This window comes from Stigmatopora nigra, chromosome 12 (genome assembly GCF_051989575.1).
Source record: "Stigmatopora nigra isolate UIUO_SnigA chromosome 12, RoL_Snig_1.1, whole genome shotgun sequence".
Lineage (NCBI taxonomy): Eukaryota > Metazoa > Chordata > Actinopteri > Syngnathiformes > Syngnathidae > Stigmatopora > Stigmatopora nigra.
In genome coordinates this window covers 6,412,578-6,431,877 of record NC_135519.1, presented here as the reverse complement: position 1 = coordinate 6,431,877, position 19,300 = coordinate 6,412,578, and the positions used below count along the sequence as shown (strand labels likewise).

General features: G+C 41.7%; 1 protein-coding gene across 2 annotated transcripts; it reads right to left on the bottom strand.

Annotated features, from left to right (window-relative positions):
• Nucleotides 1-79: 79 nt before the first annotated feature.
• Nucleotides 80-18,910, bottom strand: LOC144205086 (EGF-containing fibulin-like extracellular matrix protein 1). 2 transcript variants are annotated; one of them, XM_077729166.1, is made up of 12 exons: nucleotides 18,756-18,910; nucleotides 16,413-16,500; nucleotides 11,493-11,607; nucleotides 9,116-9,227; nucleotides 7,943-8,031; nucleotides 7,202-7,247; nucleotides 6,818-7,108; nucleotides 2,200-2,319; nucleotides 2,006-2,125; nucleotides 1,047-1,173; nucleotides 780-972; nucleotides 80-693 (listed from the first exon to the last, which is right to left on the bottom strand). In XM_077729166.1, the coding sequence occupies exons 5-12, from the start codon at nucleotides 8,015-8,017 to the stop codon at nucleotides 532-534; spliced, it is 1,134 nt and encodes a 377-aa protein (XP_077585292.1). In that variant the 5' UTR covers nucleotides 8,018-8,031; nucleotides 9,116-9,227; nucleotides 11,493-11,607; nucleotides 16,413-16,500; nucleotides 18,756-18,910; the 3' UTR covers nucleotides 80-531. The 2 variants fall into 2 exon arrangements, with proteins under 2 accessions (XP_077585292.1, XP_077585291.1); XM_077729165.1 differs by lacking the exons at nucleotides 9,116-9,227; nucleotides 11,493-11,607; nucleotides 16,413-16,500; nucleotides 18,756-18,910 and adding an exon at nucleotides 8,261-8,419.
• Nucleotides 18,911-19,300: the final 390 nt, after the last annotated feature.

Genomic DNA, 19,300 nt, shown 5'->3' with positions numbered 1-19,300 from the left:
TGTACTGATTTCACTTTTAATTTTCATATTTTTTTTACTGTAAAGTAATTGCTGTCATGTCTTTGTCAGACTGCACAAATTTCTTGAAAATATTTTATTCCACAATATAACTATGCTCTTCCGAGTACATTTGGTCCGAGATAGGTATTTCAAAAAAATATATTTTAAATATGAGACCCCGAAAATATGTATAGATATAAACAATATATGGAGAGCATGAAGGAGTGGGTTGAAGGCACATAAGAAGCCAATTACCATTGATGGCAAAAGACATCCAATCCATTTTGATTGAAAAAAATGACCAATTTAAAAAAAAAATCATTATTCCCAACTCCTAATATTATCAAGGTGCGGCTAATCTAAAAAAAATCTAATAAAAAAGCCAATTAGTGACCATTTCAAGAGGCTCTCTCAAGATTAAACCATTTTTTTCATCCCCTTGTGTTTTCAACCGTGTATCCCCTGGTAAAGTAGCGTATGGTGAATGTACAGCATGTGACGCGAAAGGCGTGTGCTTGCGTTACTTGACGTTTAGAAGGCGTATGCCCCGACGATGATGGTGAGCCTCAGCAGGGAGCTGGTGTGGTAGTTCATGGTCATGTGGTGCGTGATCATCTCCAGGTCCACCACGTACTCCCGGGGGCCCGTCAAGGGTTTGGTCAGCACTAGCATGGCATTAGCGTTACTGGTACGCTGTGGGGCCAAACAGACACTGAGTGAGAAATTGAACCCAGCCAATGAGAGACCTAGGAAATATCGTGTCGAAATTTCGGACTCACCCGGAGGAAAAAATCGTCCGCTTCGTTGCCGGCTTTGATTTGGAAGGTATTGTGCGTGTTGGTGTAGATGTTGGTAGCCTGAATCTGGAAGATGTCGGCGGGGACGGGTCGTTCGGCCTGGATGCTCATGTATTTGTAGACGATGGACGGCGGTAGGCCGTGGCACTCCGTCAGTGGGCGGCAGATGCAGCGGCTGTGGGAATTGAGGACAATCATTGGACTGCTTTTAGCCCCAAACAAACAACATGGGCAATGGCGTGGACGCACTTTTCCGAGGACTGCGTATAAGGTGCCTCGCACGGGTTGCGAGGGTAGCAGCGGAAGCCGCCGTAGTAGTTCCAGCACGTCTCGTCGTCTTGGCAGTTGTGCGTGCCCGTCTCGCACTCGTTCACATCTACCGCGATGACAAATACAAAGAGGATTAAGGATGAAATCAGACAGCGTCTATCATGTATTCTCAGTCAAGCGTATTTGGTGGACTATAAATGGCACCAGGCAAAAAAGGATGAAGAAAAAAAAAAACATAACTTGTATTCTTGAATTTTTTGATCAGACACCAGATTTAGTTTTCTAAACAAAATGGATTGGATCACTTGAATCCTCATTCAGTGAATGATTGCTGCCATCCCTTCCAGTTCAAATGGATTGGACATCTATTAGCATTTAATCAGCAGTTGATATATTAAATATAAAGAAAATATGACAAAGATTTGCTATTTGAAAAAAAAGTCAATGGCTTTGGACATTTATGGCCATCAATCAGGGCCACAGAGGGAATAGCCCAAACTACAGTTGGGTCTATTTGTGGCACAGTGACGTGGATTCATCTCCATCTTGGCATAAGCGTGGGGATTCATGGGGTGGGGGCAAAAACACAACATCAAATAAATCCACTTAAAGAAAAAAAAACTAACACGCGTTAATGTGTGTTTGTGTGTGAGTGAATGGCTTCTCTTGACTGTGTTGATATGCTTTAAATGTTACTTCAAACATTGCTTTTAATTTAGCGCCTGGGCCATATTTGGACAGTAAATATATGGTGAACTTTACGTGAACTCTATCCGCAAAACATGGTTCATCTCTATGACTGTGAGACGTTACCAAATATGAAATATGGGTCAATCCACAATTTGGGGACATGATATAAACGATAGCAAATTGTTTCACTGGTTTTTGCTTAATATAAACCAAGCCCCGCCCCCAACAACCCGAGAAGGATGTGGTACCTTGACATAAACTGTTGCCTTGGAGCTGGTATCCCTCAGGGCACTCGCAAGAGTAACTTCCCGGACTGTTGACGCACTGGTACTGACACATGTAGCTGGAGTAGCTGCATTCGTCGATGTCTGCACACAAAAGAGCAAAACCAAGTCACAAATCCACTTTTTGTGTTAAAGATGCCGTTGAATTTTTTGAATACCTTGGCAGGAGACCAAATCCGAGGCCAGCTCGTGACCCGGCTCGCAGCGGCACAAGAAGGAACCCACCAGGTTGTAGCAGTGGTGCTGACACGGACTCTGCCTCTCGCATTCGTTGATATCTGAAGATATATTTAAAGAAAAAATACCCAATTGACTTTCTAGAAAGAACAGTCAAAGAGTTCAGCATTGGAAATGAATGAATTGGGCATACAAATACGACCAAACGATGTCATTGGACGTCCAATCCATTTTGACTGCTCTCTACCGGTCAAAATGGATTGGACGCGGATCACCGTCAAGGATTGGTCGAGAGTCCTCCTCCCCTTGACTAAATCCGACCAATAACCGGCACAGATGTGATTGTTGAATGAATGAATGAATGAAACAACTGACTTCCAATCATGGCGACCTCTCATCCTTCTTAATAATTGAAATGAGTCACTAGTACACATCGAATCCATTTGAACATTCTTTCTTTCGCTTGTGTGAACTCTGTTGAAAAATAGGCCTGCATCCCTCTAGTCCGAGTTGACTAAACACGCCCATGCGCTCTCATCCCAATGGGCCCACCAGAAAGCAGTCCTCCTGGGTGGTCTTCTACGAACCCACCCCCCACGCAGACAGCCATTGGGCATCAGTTTCGCAGTATGTCAAGTGAGCGATCTTCAACATCACACGCGCGCACAATGGGGGGAAAGGGAGTCATTATTTTTCTTGGCTTCTTAAAAATTGAACATTTAAAAAAGAAGGAAAAGGGAAAAACATGAAATGTGCTCATGTGCTCTGAGCTAAAAGTCATTTTAAGTCATTTTGTTTGCTGTTGAAGGCGATGGATGTCCAATCCCTTTGGACTGGGAGGGTTCACAGTGAATATACTGTCAATATATTTGGGGATTCTTCAATTATTGTCTGTACAATTTGGCTCACTAGTTAATTTTTGGCTCACTTTTCTCATCTGATCTCATTTTCTGAACTGCTTTACACTCACGGGGATCACGAGGGGTGCTGGAGCCTATCTCAGCTGACTTGGTGGCCAGTCAATTGCAGGACACAATGAGACAAACAAGCAATCACTCATAGCTAGGGGCAATTTAGTGTCCAATCAGTCAACCATTGATTGTTTGAATATTAAGAACAAAGTTCACCAGATAAACAGTGTAGCAATGGCATTTTTATGTAGCGTTTTTAAAATTTGAAATGTTAAGCTTCTGCCATTGAAAATGAAGGGGGCATTTATGGTTTTGGTTTCAGCATTCAAATGGATTGCACATTTTCTAGTGGAAAAACTCATTGGTGGATATTCGGGAAAATTAGGACTTGGAAACGAGGACCCAAATGCTGAATCATACAAAATCGGCATTTTCTGACAATCTGACACAGAGTTGAACTCCAGCTACGTTTGGCACACAGTGTCAAAGCGCGTCGTAATTCCGCGGGCGCGTGCTGTTGGGTTCTAAATAAAAGCACATGTGCAGCCCGGCAACATCTCACTTACTAAGTGCTACTTGGTGGCTCAGCGTTTGATTGGCCGCCAGGACTCGTGTGAGTTTAGCCCACACTCGGAGGGCTCCCGGGTCCCGTTAAAAGCCCTCTCCCACCACCGAGTCCATACAGTTGACACATAAAACCTTCGATGATGAGTGAGGTCATTGGCGTTGACGTGACTCGGCTTTCTTGTTAGTGGTTAGCGGCACGCTGGCGAGGGTTTCGAGTAAGAGTGGAAAAATTGAGGAGAGAGAAAAACAAAAAGACGGAGGCCGCTTTTTTTTTGCGGGGTGGGGATTTGATTTACGGAGTGATGTCAGGAATTTAGAACTACTTTTGCTTGTGGCGGGATGAATTTGAAAGCTATTGTGGGATTTTTTCACTATATCTATCTATATATATAGTAATGACTTGAAAAAGACTTCATTTTACGGACCGCTTATCCTCACAAGGATTTGCCTGGGGGTGCAAATTTTCTCCTGAACTGAGAAAAAAAATGGAAGTGCTCACCTTTGAAAGACAGATGAGAAAATCAAAAGACAACTCATATTGGCATTAGAGCGTGAAATAACTCCCATGTTATGTTGTCAAGAAGAGCGTTGGAGTCACGCTTCAAATTTGATTTGTGTTCCACGCATCGTTCTCTTAGAAGTTCCGAAAATTCCGTAAGTGTGCCAGCAACATTCCATTAATGTCATAAATTAAAATGCAACATTTTTTTAGTAATTCCTCGCAATTTTAAGTGAGTAAAGTGAGATGAACTATACTCTCGAGTACATGGATTTAAAAAAAAAACATGGGGCGTACACAGCAATGCTAGGAAAAATAAATTTCCTTTGCGGCAGGTGGCAGACGACGCCGATGTTAGCTTGCGGGTGATAATGTAGTGGTTGTGACCCCAGGTAAAGCAGACAGGAGGGGCAAGTTTGGTCTTGCTCCACGATGCAGCGCGTAGGTGTCTCATTTCAGGGTGAGAAATACAAAGGTGCGTCAACCTACAATTTCAATCGTTAACTATAGTTCGCTTCCGTGGTAATTTTAGAATACTTACTAGGTTGTTTCCTGTTGGTTTTGGGGCATTGCGGGGTCACTATCTATTGATATTCTGTCACTTTCTCATGATTTTGTGGGAGGCGTGCATATATAACTTTTAAAAAATATAGATATTTGAAATGAAAAACAAAACAGCCCCCAGCCATTGTTATAGAAGAATTGTAAGTATTAGACAATGAATAAAATGTCATTTAAAAAGAAATAGGAAAATAGCATGAACTAATCTGTTATTGAATATTTTTGCAATTAATCAATATGACTTTTTTATTTGCAAATATCTGCTTTTTACTTTAAAAAATCCTTAATATTGAGTCATTTTCTTGTCCCTTCAATACACTTTAAAGTAATCTAACATGATTTATGCCAATTAATGGACCAACCACAACAATAATCGACGATTAACAAACTATTAAAATGAAGGCTTGTGGCAGCCCTATTGTCAACATTTGATATGGCTCATTACAAGTGGTTTGATGGACAAGACTGATTTAAGGGAAGGAGAGAGAGAGAGAGAGAGAGAGAGAGAGAGAGAGAGAGAGAGAGAGAGAGAGAGAGAGAGAGAGAGAGAGAGAGATGGTGAGCTCACTCACCAATGCTGGAAATAAGAGTTAATATGCGTAAATAAAAATGTGAGCCAGCCGCTTGTGGCTGGCTGGGTGGGCCAGGTCATGGAAACACCAGTATCATTAAGCTGTCACACTCACACACTTTTAGAGTTTTAGAGTACAAGTGGCTGTCAAAAATGCAATTGGAGTCACTACAACAACAAGTCCAGGTTCAACGTCAAGGTCAAAAGTGGCTTTTTGTCCCTTGTCAAGAGATATCCGCTAAGAAGCCCATTGAAATTGACATTGTCCACTCACTATCTTCATTCAATTCACAGCAAAATGAAGAAAAACACATTCTTTAACCAACTGCCATTGACCACAACTACTAGTATTAAACTCAGTGGTGGGAGGGTGCATCCCGGCCAGAGGAAGAACACAATTATTTCTTTGAATTGCCCCCCCCCCCCCACACACACACACTTCAAAAAGATTGGACGTCTATGGCAGCCAATGAGTTAAGAAAGCAGCTTTCACTTGACCAAATTGATGACTTGTTAAAATTGCGCAGTATGGCAATGGGATTGTTGTTAGCACTTCCCGGCCGTGTTCCCTTTTTTTATTTTGCTGTCTCATCATTTTTCATATCCAAACACTCCCTTGGCAATCCGACTTGTGGAAAATGTGTTCTTTTCCCCTCTCAACATTTGGCTGATCTCTGAGTTGACTCGGCACACACGCGACCAAGCAGAGTCACCGGAAAACAAGAGCGTGACATCATTGCGAGTTTTGCCGTTTCCCCTGTTGATTTTTTTTCCCGTTCGGACTGACCTCGGCCATGTTTTACGCTGCTGTAAAAACTTACGATTCACAAAAAATGTGGGCAAGAGGAATACCGTGACATGGAGGATTGCCCAAAGGTGTCAAAATCCAATGTTACTTTTGGCTTTTACAAGTGCCTTAAGCCTCAAGTACCGCAGCCGCTCGCCACATGCCTGCTGCGGTTTAACCGCCAAACACGTGTTGCCGTTAAATCCATACAAACGCAAAAAAGAAAGACTTGATTGATTTACAAATTTTCAAGAACTACAGAGGGCTAACTTCATTGTTGTCATTGGTTAAAAAAAATCCAATAAGACTGGATAAAAAGGGGTCAAAATCCAATTCATTAGTGCCAATTCTTAAGATGGCTACTCTTATGAAACCCAACTAAAGTTGTGGGTTTGTTAGTAACTTTAGACAAAACAAAACAACCCAAATTTTCCATTTGTGTTGTTGTGATGTCAAAGGTAATTAACTTGGTAATTAGCCTAAAATTTGCATTCATATTATTAGAAGAGAAAAGGTCATAGAGGTCAAGAAAAATGGCGGTGCTTTGAATCTGTCTGCTTAGGTGGAAGTCTGCTCTTATTCATTCTCTTTTAACTCATTGGCTGTCAAAGAGTTGCTTTCAAATTGCAAAATGGATTGAACATTCATCACCGTCAATGGCAGCCAGTTGAGTTACAACCGGACGCGGCGTTCCATCGCTCACCTCGACAAACGTTGTTTTCATCCGTTGCAAATCCGGTGGAGCAGCGGACGGTGGTGCGGCGGCTGTGGGACACTCGGGTGCCCTGGTTGAAGACCCTTGGGTTCTGCGGCGGCGCGGCGGGGACGGGGACAGGGACAGGGACGGGGACGGGGTCTTGGGCGGGCTCCTCCTCACCCTCCTTGGTGATGACGATAAGGGCGCTCTTGGGGAGGCACAGGTAACCCCCAAAGTGGTTGATGCACTTCATGCCACCTTTGCAGGCGTCGCTAAGCACTTCACACTCGTCAATGTCTGTGGTTCAGCAATTTCAGAATGGTATTGATTGGACTATTACAGAAAGTATGAATTCATGATGAAAGTGAAGAATTTGATGAAAATGCTTACCTTTGCACTGCTCTCTGACGCTATCATATGTGTAGCCTTCAGTGCACTGTCGAGCATAATCATAAATCACTTTTAGTGAAATCAGATTGTTTTTATGAATTTTGGCAAATAGTTTAGGGAGTAAATGTATTAAGAAAGATGAATATTTTACAGTATTTTTTTCTAATGCCACACACTTCAAATGAAAGTCTTTCAGTCACAATGATTTGTTCATTCCCAAATATACTGTACTTCTAGCACTTCTCTTGTCCTGAAATATGATCATAAACATAATCTACTTGTCTAAATAAGGGGGAAAAGGGAGTACAGTAATCCCTCGACTATTGCATCTTCACTTATCCCGAATTCACTCCTTTGCATTTTATCCGCTATTAATTATAAAAATAAATTGTATCATTATTCTTTTTGTTAAAGTTCATAAAAATGTGAAAATCCACACGGAAACTCGTAAGTGGAAGACACTCTTGCAACTAAGACTCAGCAGTGAATAAAAAAAGTTATAATAGGGGTGACCCTACTTAGTGATTTTTCAATGATCACAGCCATATCTGGTGTACATTAACCGCGATATTCGAGGGATTACTGTATATTTTTCAACAACAAAAAAACATGATGATTGTACAGTAGGAGCCATATCGCAATTGTCAGCCCAAAAAATGGTATCGTGCAACACTAGTATGATCATAACTCTTGATGATTTGACATGTCTTTTCAATCAGGACATTTCTTTTCTTTTCTTACCGAGTAAGAGACAGGCTCTTGAGGGAGGACAAAGGAGAAAAGAGCAGTGAGGAACCCCACGCAGATCCACAACATGTTGACGAACGAACCTGAGAAACAAAAGGGAGAGAGAGTTAGTGTTGGGGGGAAGATGATGGGGGACAAGAGTCAACTTTTAATAGCGCTTGTCATGACGCGCGTCCTCAACGAGTCCCGACATCTCCTGTCATGTCATGTTGATGCTGGAACCGAGCAAGAAAGGAGCGTCTCCCCAAGCAGTGCCCACAGCAATAGTCAAAGAAGTGCGTCAAAGTAGCAAAAAGGCATTCGTTAGTTTACCTGAGGAGCACCGGAACTGGCGGAAAAAGGCTTGAAAACTAAAGACGGTGGAGGTGAGAAGTGGATTTGAGCGTGGATGGTGAGAGAACCAGAGGGGAGGGTGCTTGTGTCATGCAGGGGGGCGGCCAGGTTGCGTCTCGCTCACCGGCCCAACCAGGGGAAAATCGCAAAGGGCTACGAAGGTGACCTCTAACGGAATTTAACGGTACTGCATCCTGCTAGTATGTAGTAGTGGAGTACTACAAAGTACATATAGTAGTGTTTTTAGAGGCTGGCCAGTTTTAATGTCTACCGTGCGAATATTGTTTATTAAAAGAACGCAGATGATCAGAAAAGTCTTTTGTGAGTTGGGATCCCAAATATAACCTGATTTGAAAATGTTGATATTATATTTCTAGATATCAAATGTTTTGGTATTTCTAGTTTTTCAACTCTTTAGATGGTAAGTGACTATTTGAGGGTAAAGTAGCCCTCAAATTGTATGTGGTATAAAAATGAACTAATAATAAATATATCAATTTAAACAACGTCTTGAAACATGCCCCTTTTCATATTACAATACAAGTTGCATAACCTTGGTTTTTCCATAAAATATTTGCTTCCAATGACTTGTATAGGCGTCCAATCAAGTTTAAGTGTGAGGGTTAACAGCAAATGAAAAATAAAAGTTCACCCATTGCCACCTTACCACTTGAAATGGATATGACGTGTAGTCATAATAAACTCCTTTAAAAACATTTCAAGAGTCATTATCATTTTAAGAGCCATAAAATTGGACGTCTATCACCGTCAATGGCATTGAAGTGTTAAAGAGCTAACCATTTGACCTTTTGAGACATTTCATGGGACGCCGACCTTTTCCTGTTAGAGGCCTGCAGTGGTCGGCAGGTGGTCAAAAAGAAATGACGTGTCATCTGCTTCGGGTTGTTTACAGGAGGAACATCTGCAGCCATGATATCACTTCCTGCTGATCAAAGAAGCAGAAAAATCAAAACAGACCCCAAAACTGCATGTTTACTTGACTTGGCCACGCTCGGACAAAAGCGGCCGTAATCAGCCGTGCGGTGATTACAAAAAATGACTTGGATGCTTTTTGGAGACAGGAACCAGTCACGTCAGGTTATGTAAGAAATGAAGCAGGACGCTAGATAAGGATTATAAAGAAAAATGTTTATTGGAAAATACGACAAAGATTACTACATTGCTGGCAATGTGGCAGTCGAGTGAGTGTGACGTTTGTTTGGATGCTGAAGGCAATGCATCAGGTACTGTTGGCATTTGAAAAGAAGGCCAATCAGTTCCTGATGCAGTATGCTCCGCATCCCATAGCTCCATCGTCATCTTCATTATCACCATGGATCATTGATGGGGATCAGTGTCCATTCTATTCCAAGTGGGGAGGGTGGCAGTGAATGAATGTTCCTGCATTCGAATGATTGTTTTGAATGAATTGGACGACTATGGTGGTCAATGGTAGTGTATGAATGGGGTCAAATTTGGTAAACAAAAAGTTCTTTAGCATTAGGATGCCACAAGGTGGCATCAAGTATGGAAGTTTGGTTTTTTTTAGACGGCGCCGAATGCCACAAGGTGGCGCTGTAGACATTGTTTTAAGTTTTCTAGTAGAATTTTATATACTATATTGATACACATATATATCTATGGATTTTTTTTATTGTTTATATCATGTATTATTTTGCCATATTCATCTTTCAAAATCTGATGAAAAAGAAATTAGAAATTAGGCATAATTAAGGGCATCAGAAATATTGATACTGACTATTTTGTCTGCATACAATATATTAAACATAAATTTCCAGCTAAAATGAACGTTCATGCTAATATTATTTTATCTGTTTTACCCAGCTAATATTTGAAGTGTTGCTTATGAATATTTTGGTGCTATGCAAATTGGATATACTACTATATTCATATAGTATTTGTTTTTGCACTACCACAGGCCACCAGAAGTTCATTATGGGAAAAACTTGGTTTTACGCTACACTTGGTAGTCATGTAATTTTTTTCCCTTTTCTTCATAAATTAAAAAAACAAAAAGAAAAATCTAGTATTGCAAAATGTTTCCCCTTTCTTTAATTGTAAGTAAGTGTAACTTAACGAAGGTGGTGTCATTATAGCCATGGGAAAATGCCTCCAAGTGTACAGTACACATCACTGTAAGCCAAGATGGCAGCGCAAGCATCTGGAAAGTGTGCGCATGCAAATCTAGGCGAAGTAACGCATTATGAAACCAAGCCCAAGTTTTTAAAGAAAAAAAAAACAAGACTTTTTGGAGCTCTTCTGTTAGAGGTGAGGAAGAGCAAACAGGTCCCGGTTGAGCGGCCCTTGTGTAATCGTACTGACATCTTCATTGAGGGCCCGCCGCTCTCCACGCCGACGCCGCTCGATGGGTCCGGGGCGCCGCGTTTAGCATAATCCCAGAGGCCATTGTGAGAGGAGCAAGTGAGCGACTCACAGTTGCCAGCTGAGATTTCACCAAAACACGGCAGAATGCGTGTGGACGGCGGCGGGACGGGATGGGACGGGAAGGGACGGGTCGGGACGGGACAAGCACAACAAGCTTAACTTGCATGCTACACACAATCTTTTGCCAAAGTTCAATGTTTAAAATACGATAATTTTCAATATGGGTTACTTCAATAAAACACATTTGGGGTAACTGGCCCTTCTAGACCCTCTAATAGTTCTAGTGAGTAAATTATTCTTACATTTTTCTGAAAATCTCTTCATCTTTTCCAATCTAATAAAAGGAAAACCATTAAACTTTGAAATGAATCGAAATACTTGTATTTTTATAGCTATATGTTTTTTTTTGGTAGGGAAAACAATACATTTACTAGTAGTATTCATTGTCTAGCTTGACTAGAGGAGCAAATCAGTGATTACTATATGAGCTTATTAAAGGATCGGTCGCAAAAAAGTATTTGGTGATGAATTGCAACCCCGACAGGTCAATTTGGGACCCTCGTTTGGCGCCACGGACGACGCAGCACATTGCGAGACAAACTGCAGAATCTCTCCAGGTGATTGTGAGAATAAAAAGCACCTTCACAGTTGCCTGCAGAGATTACCCAGTCCACCCCTTACACAGCGTCGTACGTTTCCGAGTCGATCGGTCGCCAGATGGTTAACGCCGATCACAATGAGGAGACGGCGAGCGCCGATAAACCGCGCCCCCTACCCTCCCCGCTGCCCAGAGGTCCTATGTTACCATGGCGATGGGGCCGAGGCACGTGCCCGGCCTTTGTTGAGCCGTGTCCTCTGAGGTCAAATGTCAGCGTGGTCGCCGCTGGGTCGCCTTCCACCTTTGACCCTGTGCAAGGACACTGCAAGAAATCGATAAAGAGAGTGAGGTCAACGTTGGCCGAGAAGGAGGAAGGACCCATTTTGGAATTGGCCCTTCTGATGATAGAAAAGTTTCATGAATGTATGCACACATCCTACATTTTTCTTCAACTCTCAGTTCAAATAGATTGGATGTCTATTGTTGTCAATGGGAGATTTGGTACTAAAACTAGTTTAGTAGTTAATTTCAAATCTGCTCTTGGTTTTTATGCAATCTGCATATTTATGTTTTTATTCATATTCTTTGATATTAAAATATATAAATGTATCATTTTGATGCATTTTAAAACATTGAAAAAATATTATTTCTGAAAGTTTTACGGCTATTTTTGACTCTGCATTTAAACCATATTTATGTGTATATACCTAGATAATACATACTATACTTGGCTGTCCAAGTACTAAAATAATCAGGAACATTAAATTCTCTACAAAATGAAGAATTGATCAACATTCATTCATTTGCTGCTGACCCTTTGCTTCAAATGTAAAGCACGTCCACCAATGGCAAACCGATGGATGCAAAAACCCTCAAAATTGGACGTCTACCTTCGCCAATGGACTGAAAGACCGAAATTCTTTTTACTTTTACAATACTGGGTCACCGATTGTACGTCTATGGCCCACTAAAGAATTTCCAAACATTTTAAGATCTTTTGAAGTGCAGAACTAAGGATTAAGCGTCCTTCATTATGAGACTTGAAGGATCCGCTGTCCAAACCTTCCTTCCTACTGTGCCGCGGTGCATTCGAGGATATCGGCGGGGTCGCCGAGTTGCCTGATAATGTCGCTCGGACGTTGACAAAAGGAAAAATCTTAAGTTTATTAAACGGAACAGGCTGACAGTCCCGACTTTGTTGGGTGCTAAATGAACAGAGTGGTTTTGACAGGCCTAACCTCTTAAGCTTTGGGTCCCACTGAGCGTGGCGCAGTTAGAGCTAAATACCATCTGTCCTGAAATCTTCAGGACCCAAACGCACACCCCCCCCTAAAAAAAAGCCCCCTCAAACAATTTAACTGAATAGTAGCAAGTAGGGAAATAGTGGGTGCAAGTAAAAACTAAGGTCAAACTTAATGACGGGAATTAATCCTGGGCCTTATTCTTCCACGAGTGCATTTTAAATTTGTTGGCGAAAACAATACACAAGAATTTTGGCAGGCTTTGTACTATCTTACTTAATTTGGACCCCAATCTAGATGAGAGAGGGTGTCAATTGCACTGAAAGTGTTAAACTTCAAATGAAAGTTTCTGAGGTGAGAGTTTGTTCATGAAGCATGTGGAGAATGTCTCCCTTTGTCAATGAAATAAAGTATTGCTCATGTTATTTTCAGTGAAAACAGTAATGTAACACAGAATTTGTAAAGAGTTAACTTAACTGCTATTGACTACAATGGACAACTTATGCATTTGAACAATATAAAAGTGTTAAAAATACTCAAAATGCTACTGGAGAAAACGGGAACATTTGAGCTCTTTGGGTACCAACTATTTACCATGCCATTCATAATGGAAGGTTTTCTTTCTATTTTAAATGATTTTTTACATTAGACCTTTAGATTAAAAGAAGAAATCTGGTTTGAGACTCAATTTACTGTTAAATTGACCACAACTCCACCAGACAGAAACACTTATCTTGGGAGCAGAGGGTTCACACGAGTACATTCAAGTATTTCTTCAACTGCTCCCATCTATTGTTTCCCTTCAAATAGTCACTCCCTCCTTCTCGTCAACGGATATTTGCGATTGAGTCTTAAATGAGTTCCTTTACGCTTTGCTGACCTCAGCGTGCACAAGGCGCCCAACATGGCCATAATGATATCATCCCATGAACTTCAGTCTCGGACTCCATTGAAAAGCCGGTGTCCATTCCGTTAGCTGTCAGACGGCGTTAAGAGCGATAAAATGACCTCGCTGCCCTTTGGCCAATGTGTGCGCTTTAGCACTTCATTAAGGGCCTGGAGGACCTCCGCCGCACCAGCGATGGTCTCGGCTCGGAACAAAAAGACTGACGCATTGTGTCAGCTGGAGGTAAATTTATCAAAGAAAGGCCGATACAATGGAGGGACTGGGCAACATTATGAAACAAGTCTAGGATCGGACTCCCGCTGAGGCGCCATATTGTACTGTTTGTTGACGTCCCACTTTTGGATTGGAGGACTGAGATTCAGATGGAAAGCACTTGAGCGCTTGTCTGAGAATGTCTTCCACAAGGGGGTCCGACCCATTTTTGGTATGGCTTTACTTGCCTGCCTACGTGACCTTGAAAATCCAAAATGTGTAAGTGTATCGCTACACTGTCAAATATTTGGATTTTGAATTGGGCCGAATGAACAATGAATGGAAATTACGAGTAGTAAAGTTATTCAAAGAAGAATTTACTATTGCACTACTGTACGTGGGCAGTTATTGTTTTGCAGAGTACCACAAAATCGTCTCACTTTGAAACTGGCTTTTCCTGAATTAGCAAAATCTGAAAAGGTAGCATGACAAATAAATCTTAGAAAAATAAATATTGCCTTAACTATAAATACAATGTAAATTTTCAGTAAATTATGCTTATTTATGTACATAAATAAATCAAAAAGTGAACCTCAACTTGTTTAAATATTCAAATGGATTAGGCGTCTTTCATCGTAAATGGTGGTGAACGAGGTTAACTTTTTCCATATAATACACAGATTTCACAAAATCCCAATTTAAAATAAATTAAGCAATAGTTTAACTCTTCAGACAGTATTACCTAAAGCTTCATGTACACACTAACCTCAGGAACTTTGAGTTGACCTCTTTCTATGTCAGTGAGAGAGTTCAACATTTGCCCGCCACTAACTTCCACATTTTTAAATCAAATTTCTCATTCTTGGATATGTAAACAAACAATCCAACTGTGTAGATTGAATTCAAGTCGATGATACATTCATGCTATTTTTGACCGGGCGTTTTATTACATCACCCTCAAAACACCTCCAGCCGCAAAAAAAAAATCGATATCTCCGTAAACTAATGTGACATTCGAATCGCTCGCAGATTTTGTCTTGCCCTGCCTCGGGAGTGAAGAGGGAGAAAATGGGGAGGAGAAAAAAAACATGAATGGGGAAAAAAAGGAGGCTAGAGTGAATGTGACCAAGAAAGCCACACACGTGCCAGTTTGCTCAATTGCTGTACGAAATGACCATTTCCATCCCCAAAACAATGACTTTTCACGTCCGTGGTCCTCATCGCCATCGACCCGTACTCGCACGTTCAGAATAATTCCTTTCCCTAATCCCGCAATTATACAAATTCCGCTTCTTATACGGCGTACTACGGTCTATCGCCACGTGCCGGAGTGCTCGCTCAAAGGAATCCCCGGCGTCATCCGAGGGCAGACGGCGGCGACCGTAAGCATTGTTTTTTTTTTGGTTTCTCCGCGCCGCACGTGGTTCGTTGGCAAAAAGTCCGACATTAAATTAGTGCCGTTTGAGAGGCTGGCTCAATGGCCGTTTTATTGGGTACAAGCAGTGAATGCATGACCTTTCCAAAGAGCATTTGGGCATATTACTACAGCCCAACGCCATTACGCGACAAGACCATGTGCTTACTTTGGAACAAGTGCAATTGAGAATTTACAGTCAAGTTGAGTAGTAGTACTTTCACGGGATTTAAATATGTTTTGTTTTTAAATAAACCAGGTCAATTTCTGGAGTAAAAATATGCACATTAATCACTCCCAATTTAATAAAAAAGTGCACTACTATTACTACTACTACTATTGCTAAATTCCTTTTTTTTGCTTCTATTAATTGATTACATTCTCTTGTAGACTAAGGTATTCAAGTACATTAGATTATGGATTACTTTATGCATCCCGTATTCGGGAAATTTCATTATGATATTATTGATTAGGTCTTTATTTTGTACCATTAGAATTATTGGTGTATTGTTTTATTTAGGGATATGGTGATAGTAGTATAGCTTTACTGGAGTAGTATGATAGAGTTATGCTCGCCAAAAAATAACCACAGCCAGAATTCAGATATAAAATTGGAAATATGAGAAATTAAATAATTTTAACTGAGCCTTATCATCTGGAAAAATGTAGTTATTGTTCAACCAAAAAACATCCAACTTTAAAAAAGATACTTTAACCACAAATTTTATTTATCTGAATATATATATCTATATATATTTTTAAGTAATAAAATAAAAAGTCTTGCGTACTGCTGTCGTCGGGCGAAAAATCCTCGCATTGCCCAAATAACATTCTAAAAAGAGTAATTTTCCCTCTTTCTACACGTGCATTAGTCGTGTAGATACGGTGAAGTTGTCAGCTGATCAAACTAACAGCAACCAAGACCTTGAACGCAAGTTCCATCGGCCGCTATCGTAATAACGGTTGCCTACACCTGCTGTTTGTCGCACGCCTTCTCGCCGTTTGTGACATCGCGTGACGCATCGGCTTTTCCTTATCCAAGGTCTTGACACGCACCCCTAAAAAGCAGATGGTCCGTACCCACAGCGTCAAGTGCCATATTTAACCCTGTCGTTGCCATTGACGACGCTAGACGTCCAAACGTGGCGTCCAATGAACCCTAAGTTGCGAATTTAAATGAGTTTATCACTAGTACATACCCAATCCCTTTCAACTGAGAGTATTTTTAATTTAGGAAAACATAGTTCAAACTCACAACCCAAAACGGCAGGTTCAGAAAAAGTATTATTATTATTAATTTTGACGAATATAGTAAGTCTGTTCCCTCAGACGGTTTGGGACGAGCGCCATTGGACGGCGTGTGTTCGGCGTACCTTTTTAACGACGACTCCCGCTGACTGGCTTTGCCGGGCGACCCGGGTCTTGGCCCTCTTCCATTTTGGCTCCTGTCCATGGCGCACACTGTGGAATCACAAAGAAAAGACATTGTAACAAATGCCTGCGTCACCTCGAGGAAACCTTCCACGTAAAGCTCAGGGATCTTTCGATAGTTTTGTTTTTGTCAAATGGCAAGACGGATCTGGAGTCTGGCTCGAGGCCCAACGTAATGCTGACGCCCGGTTAATGTCGGCCAAGTGGAGAGAGAGAGAGAGAGACCTCTGGAGATGGATGCTGAAACGCAGACGAGGTGGGGTGCATTTATCTGCAGTGAGATCTCAAGTGTCTGTCTATCTACCTTTCTATCAATCTGGATGGAGTGGTCGCAAACAGTCAAAACGGATTTAACATCCTCGAGAATCATAACACAAGGAAAATTAGATCAGTTCAGCGTTTTAATTGGACTTTGTTGGGAAAAACTCATTTAAAGTGCTTCACTGTATATTGCAAAAAAAGTCTACGTATTCCATTTGAATTGGAAGGCCGTTTAAAATGGATTGGATGCCCAAATTATTATCTTTATTAATAATTACTTAATATTATTATGAAAAAACAACTCTAGATGCACCTGATTTGAGGATGAAAAAAACAAAAGCTAATCATTTTTGCTTGCTAAAATGATAATGCAAACTTCAATGTTTGTTGGTCATATTTACAGTCTGTTTGCCTAAAATTAATTCCTAATCCTGCTCGTATCAATTCACAAGTAATCCGTTCTATCTACTTTTATCCTTTAAAGCCTTTTTCCCTTATAAAAATATGAATTATCAGTATGCAGCTGTTTAAAATTATCTCTTACTCATTTCTCTGCAACAATACCATGCTTTTCGAATGATAGTTTTCGATTGAAATGGCTAAAAAGTACGCCCAAAAGCGGCCCAATTCGGTTCACGAAAAGATATCGTCGCCCCCACTGCAAAAAAAAAGGAGGGCAAGCGTGACGATGTAACTGGTGCTTTTTTTGGGGTTCCCTTTCTATGCCGCATGGCGCTGGAAAAAGGTGTGGCTTGTGGGATCTGCAAAAACAAACTCCAACCTTCCATGTTGCCCACCATTTTGGTTATGACGATGACGCCATTGCTAACTCTCATTGAGTTTAAGATAACGACCATGCTCTTTTTAAATACTTAAATCCAGTTCTATCATCCCCTGCTTCCAAAACCTCAAGCAAATGAATGATAGGCATCGATATGACCAACGGGGGCGATTGATTGATGATGCAAACCTCCTCACTACAGCCTTGTTGGTAACCCCTGACTCCTGCTGCCTCCGGGGGTTAAACTTATTACCCTTTGACTTGCGTGACCTCTGCGATAAAAAAAAAGAAAAGAAAAAAAAAAAGGAGCAAGATTGAAGGATGAGCGCGTGTATGGCCAGAGCGTGTCCGGAGGGGCTGACCATCCAAAACCCAAGAGGGACGTGACCCCGTTGCAGCCACACACTCTGTGGATAATACTATTAGCAGGTCAATACATGATGGTGCATGTGTGTGTGTGTGTGTGTGTGTGTTATTTGGGGAGGGGGGTGGAGGGGATATTTTCTATCATGCCAAGAAGAAAGGCAAAAATGGATTTGCTGCTTTATGTGGAAATCCCAATAGCTTATTCGTACTGCTTGGTTAAAAAGTCGTCAGATTTAAAAAAGGTAGACGGAACGGACTGATTTGCAAGATATGAATAAGATAAGATGGAAAAAAAGGGTTAAAATAGGAGTCAAGTTGAGAAAAATGTAGTTAGTAAAAGTATAATGATTTGTCCTTTTCCAATAGAAGCACAAATACAGAAGTGGCCAGTGTGTAGAATTGTCCTTGGTAGACACGTGGAGCCCAATTTGTAATCCAAGGGGGTGTTGGTTGCTTGCCAATATGGCACGTTGGCGCCCAAGCATGAGTTGTCCTGACTCAGTCATTCATTCATTCATTCATTCCAGTGCATTAGGAGAAACAAACGAGGGGTCTAAAATGACAGCATTTACTACAAAGCATTTCCCGAAAATCAGAAAGTTACCAGCACAACCCCAAAAAAACAAGCGACGACGACGCATTCTAAAACAACCCTACAGTTGAAGCCTTTTTCATATAAAACTTCCTTCACTTTTGCCTCATTTCGAATCTCCCGACGAACCGCATGGGGCTCGCTAGCCGCGTAGTAGAACTTCATGAATGGAAGGAGGCGATTTGAAAACTACAAAAAAAAAAGCATTGTGTGCACGGATTAAGCCGACGCGGGAGGAATTCCCCGGCGATGCGGGAGGGAAACTTTACGAGGGGTGAATCATACCGTTTTGTAGCATCCGCCTGGGCGGGACACCTGCAGACGCTGGCTGGCTGGCGTGTTGGCTCCGTTCCCCTCGTGGAGTGGAGTGCATGCGTGGAACAAGTGAGGGGATGTATGCGCGTCAGGCAGAATTAGGGGAGGGGACCCCTAGCCTTCCCCTCCTCCTCCTCCTCCTCCTCCTCATCTTCTTCTTCTTCTTCTCGGGACCGCCTCCTCACTGGGATGGAGGGGTAGGTGGGGCCACTGCAATAAAGCAAAACACGCATCATTTCATCAAGCTTCATTCTCACATTCTTTCCCGCTTCCATCTCAATTCTGGACCCCGCCTTCTTTACTGTACACTCTGATTAACATGCTTTCGTGAATCCAGAAAGCGTTTGTTGGGGTGGGCGGGGCGGGAGGGTTTACGCCCGTACTGTATGTCGTTTATGGCCAGCGGTGGTCTGGTCAGTTCGATCGCCGCGGGACAGTGGCGTCGAGTGGAAGAGGCTTTTAGTTGTGACGACGTAAATCAGGGCTATATTCTGTGGCTACTCGTTACATTGGTA

Excerpts from the sequence above, each read along its gene's own strand:
- LOC144205086 (XM_077729166.1), bottom strand. The coding sequence starts at position 8,017 with ATGTTGTGGATCTGCGTGGGGTTCCTCACTGCTCTTTTCTCCTTTGTC. Across the intron at positions 2,126-2,199 it reads GGATTTGGTCTCCTGCCAAG|ACATCGACGAATGCAGCTAC; the intron begins GTATTCAAAAAA and ends TTTTGTGTGCAG. Across the intron at positions 694-779 it reads CGGACGATTTTTTCCTCCGG|CGTACCAGTAACGCTAATGC; the intron begins GTGAGTCCGAAA and ends TTGGCCCCACAG.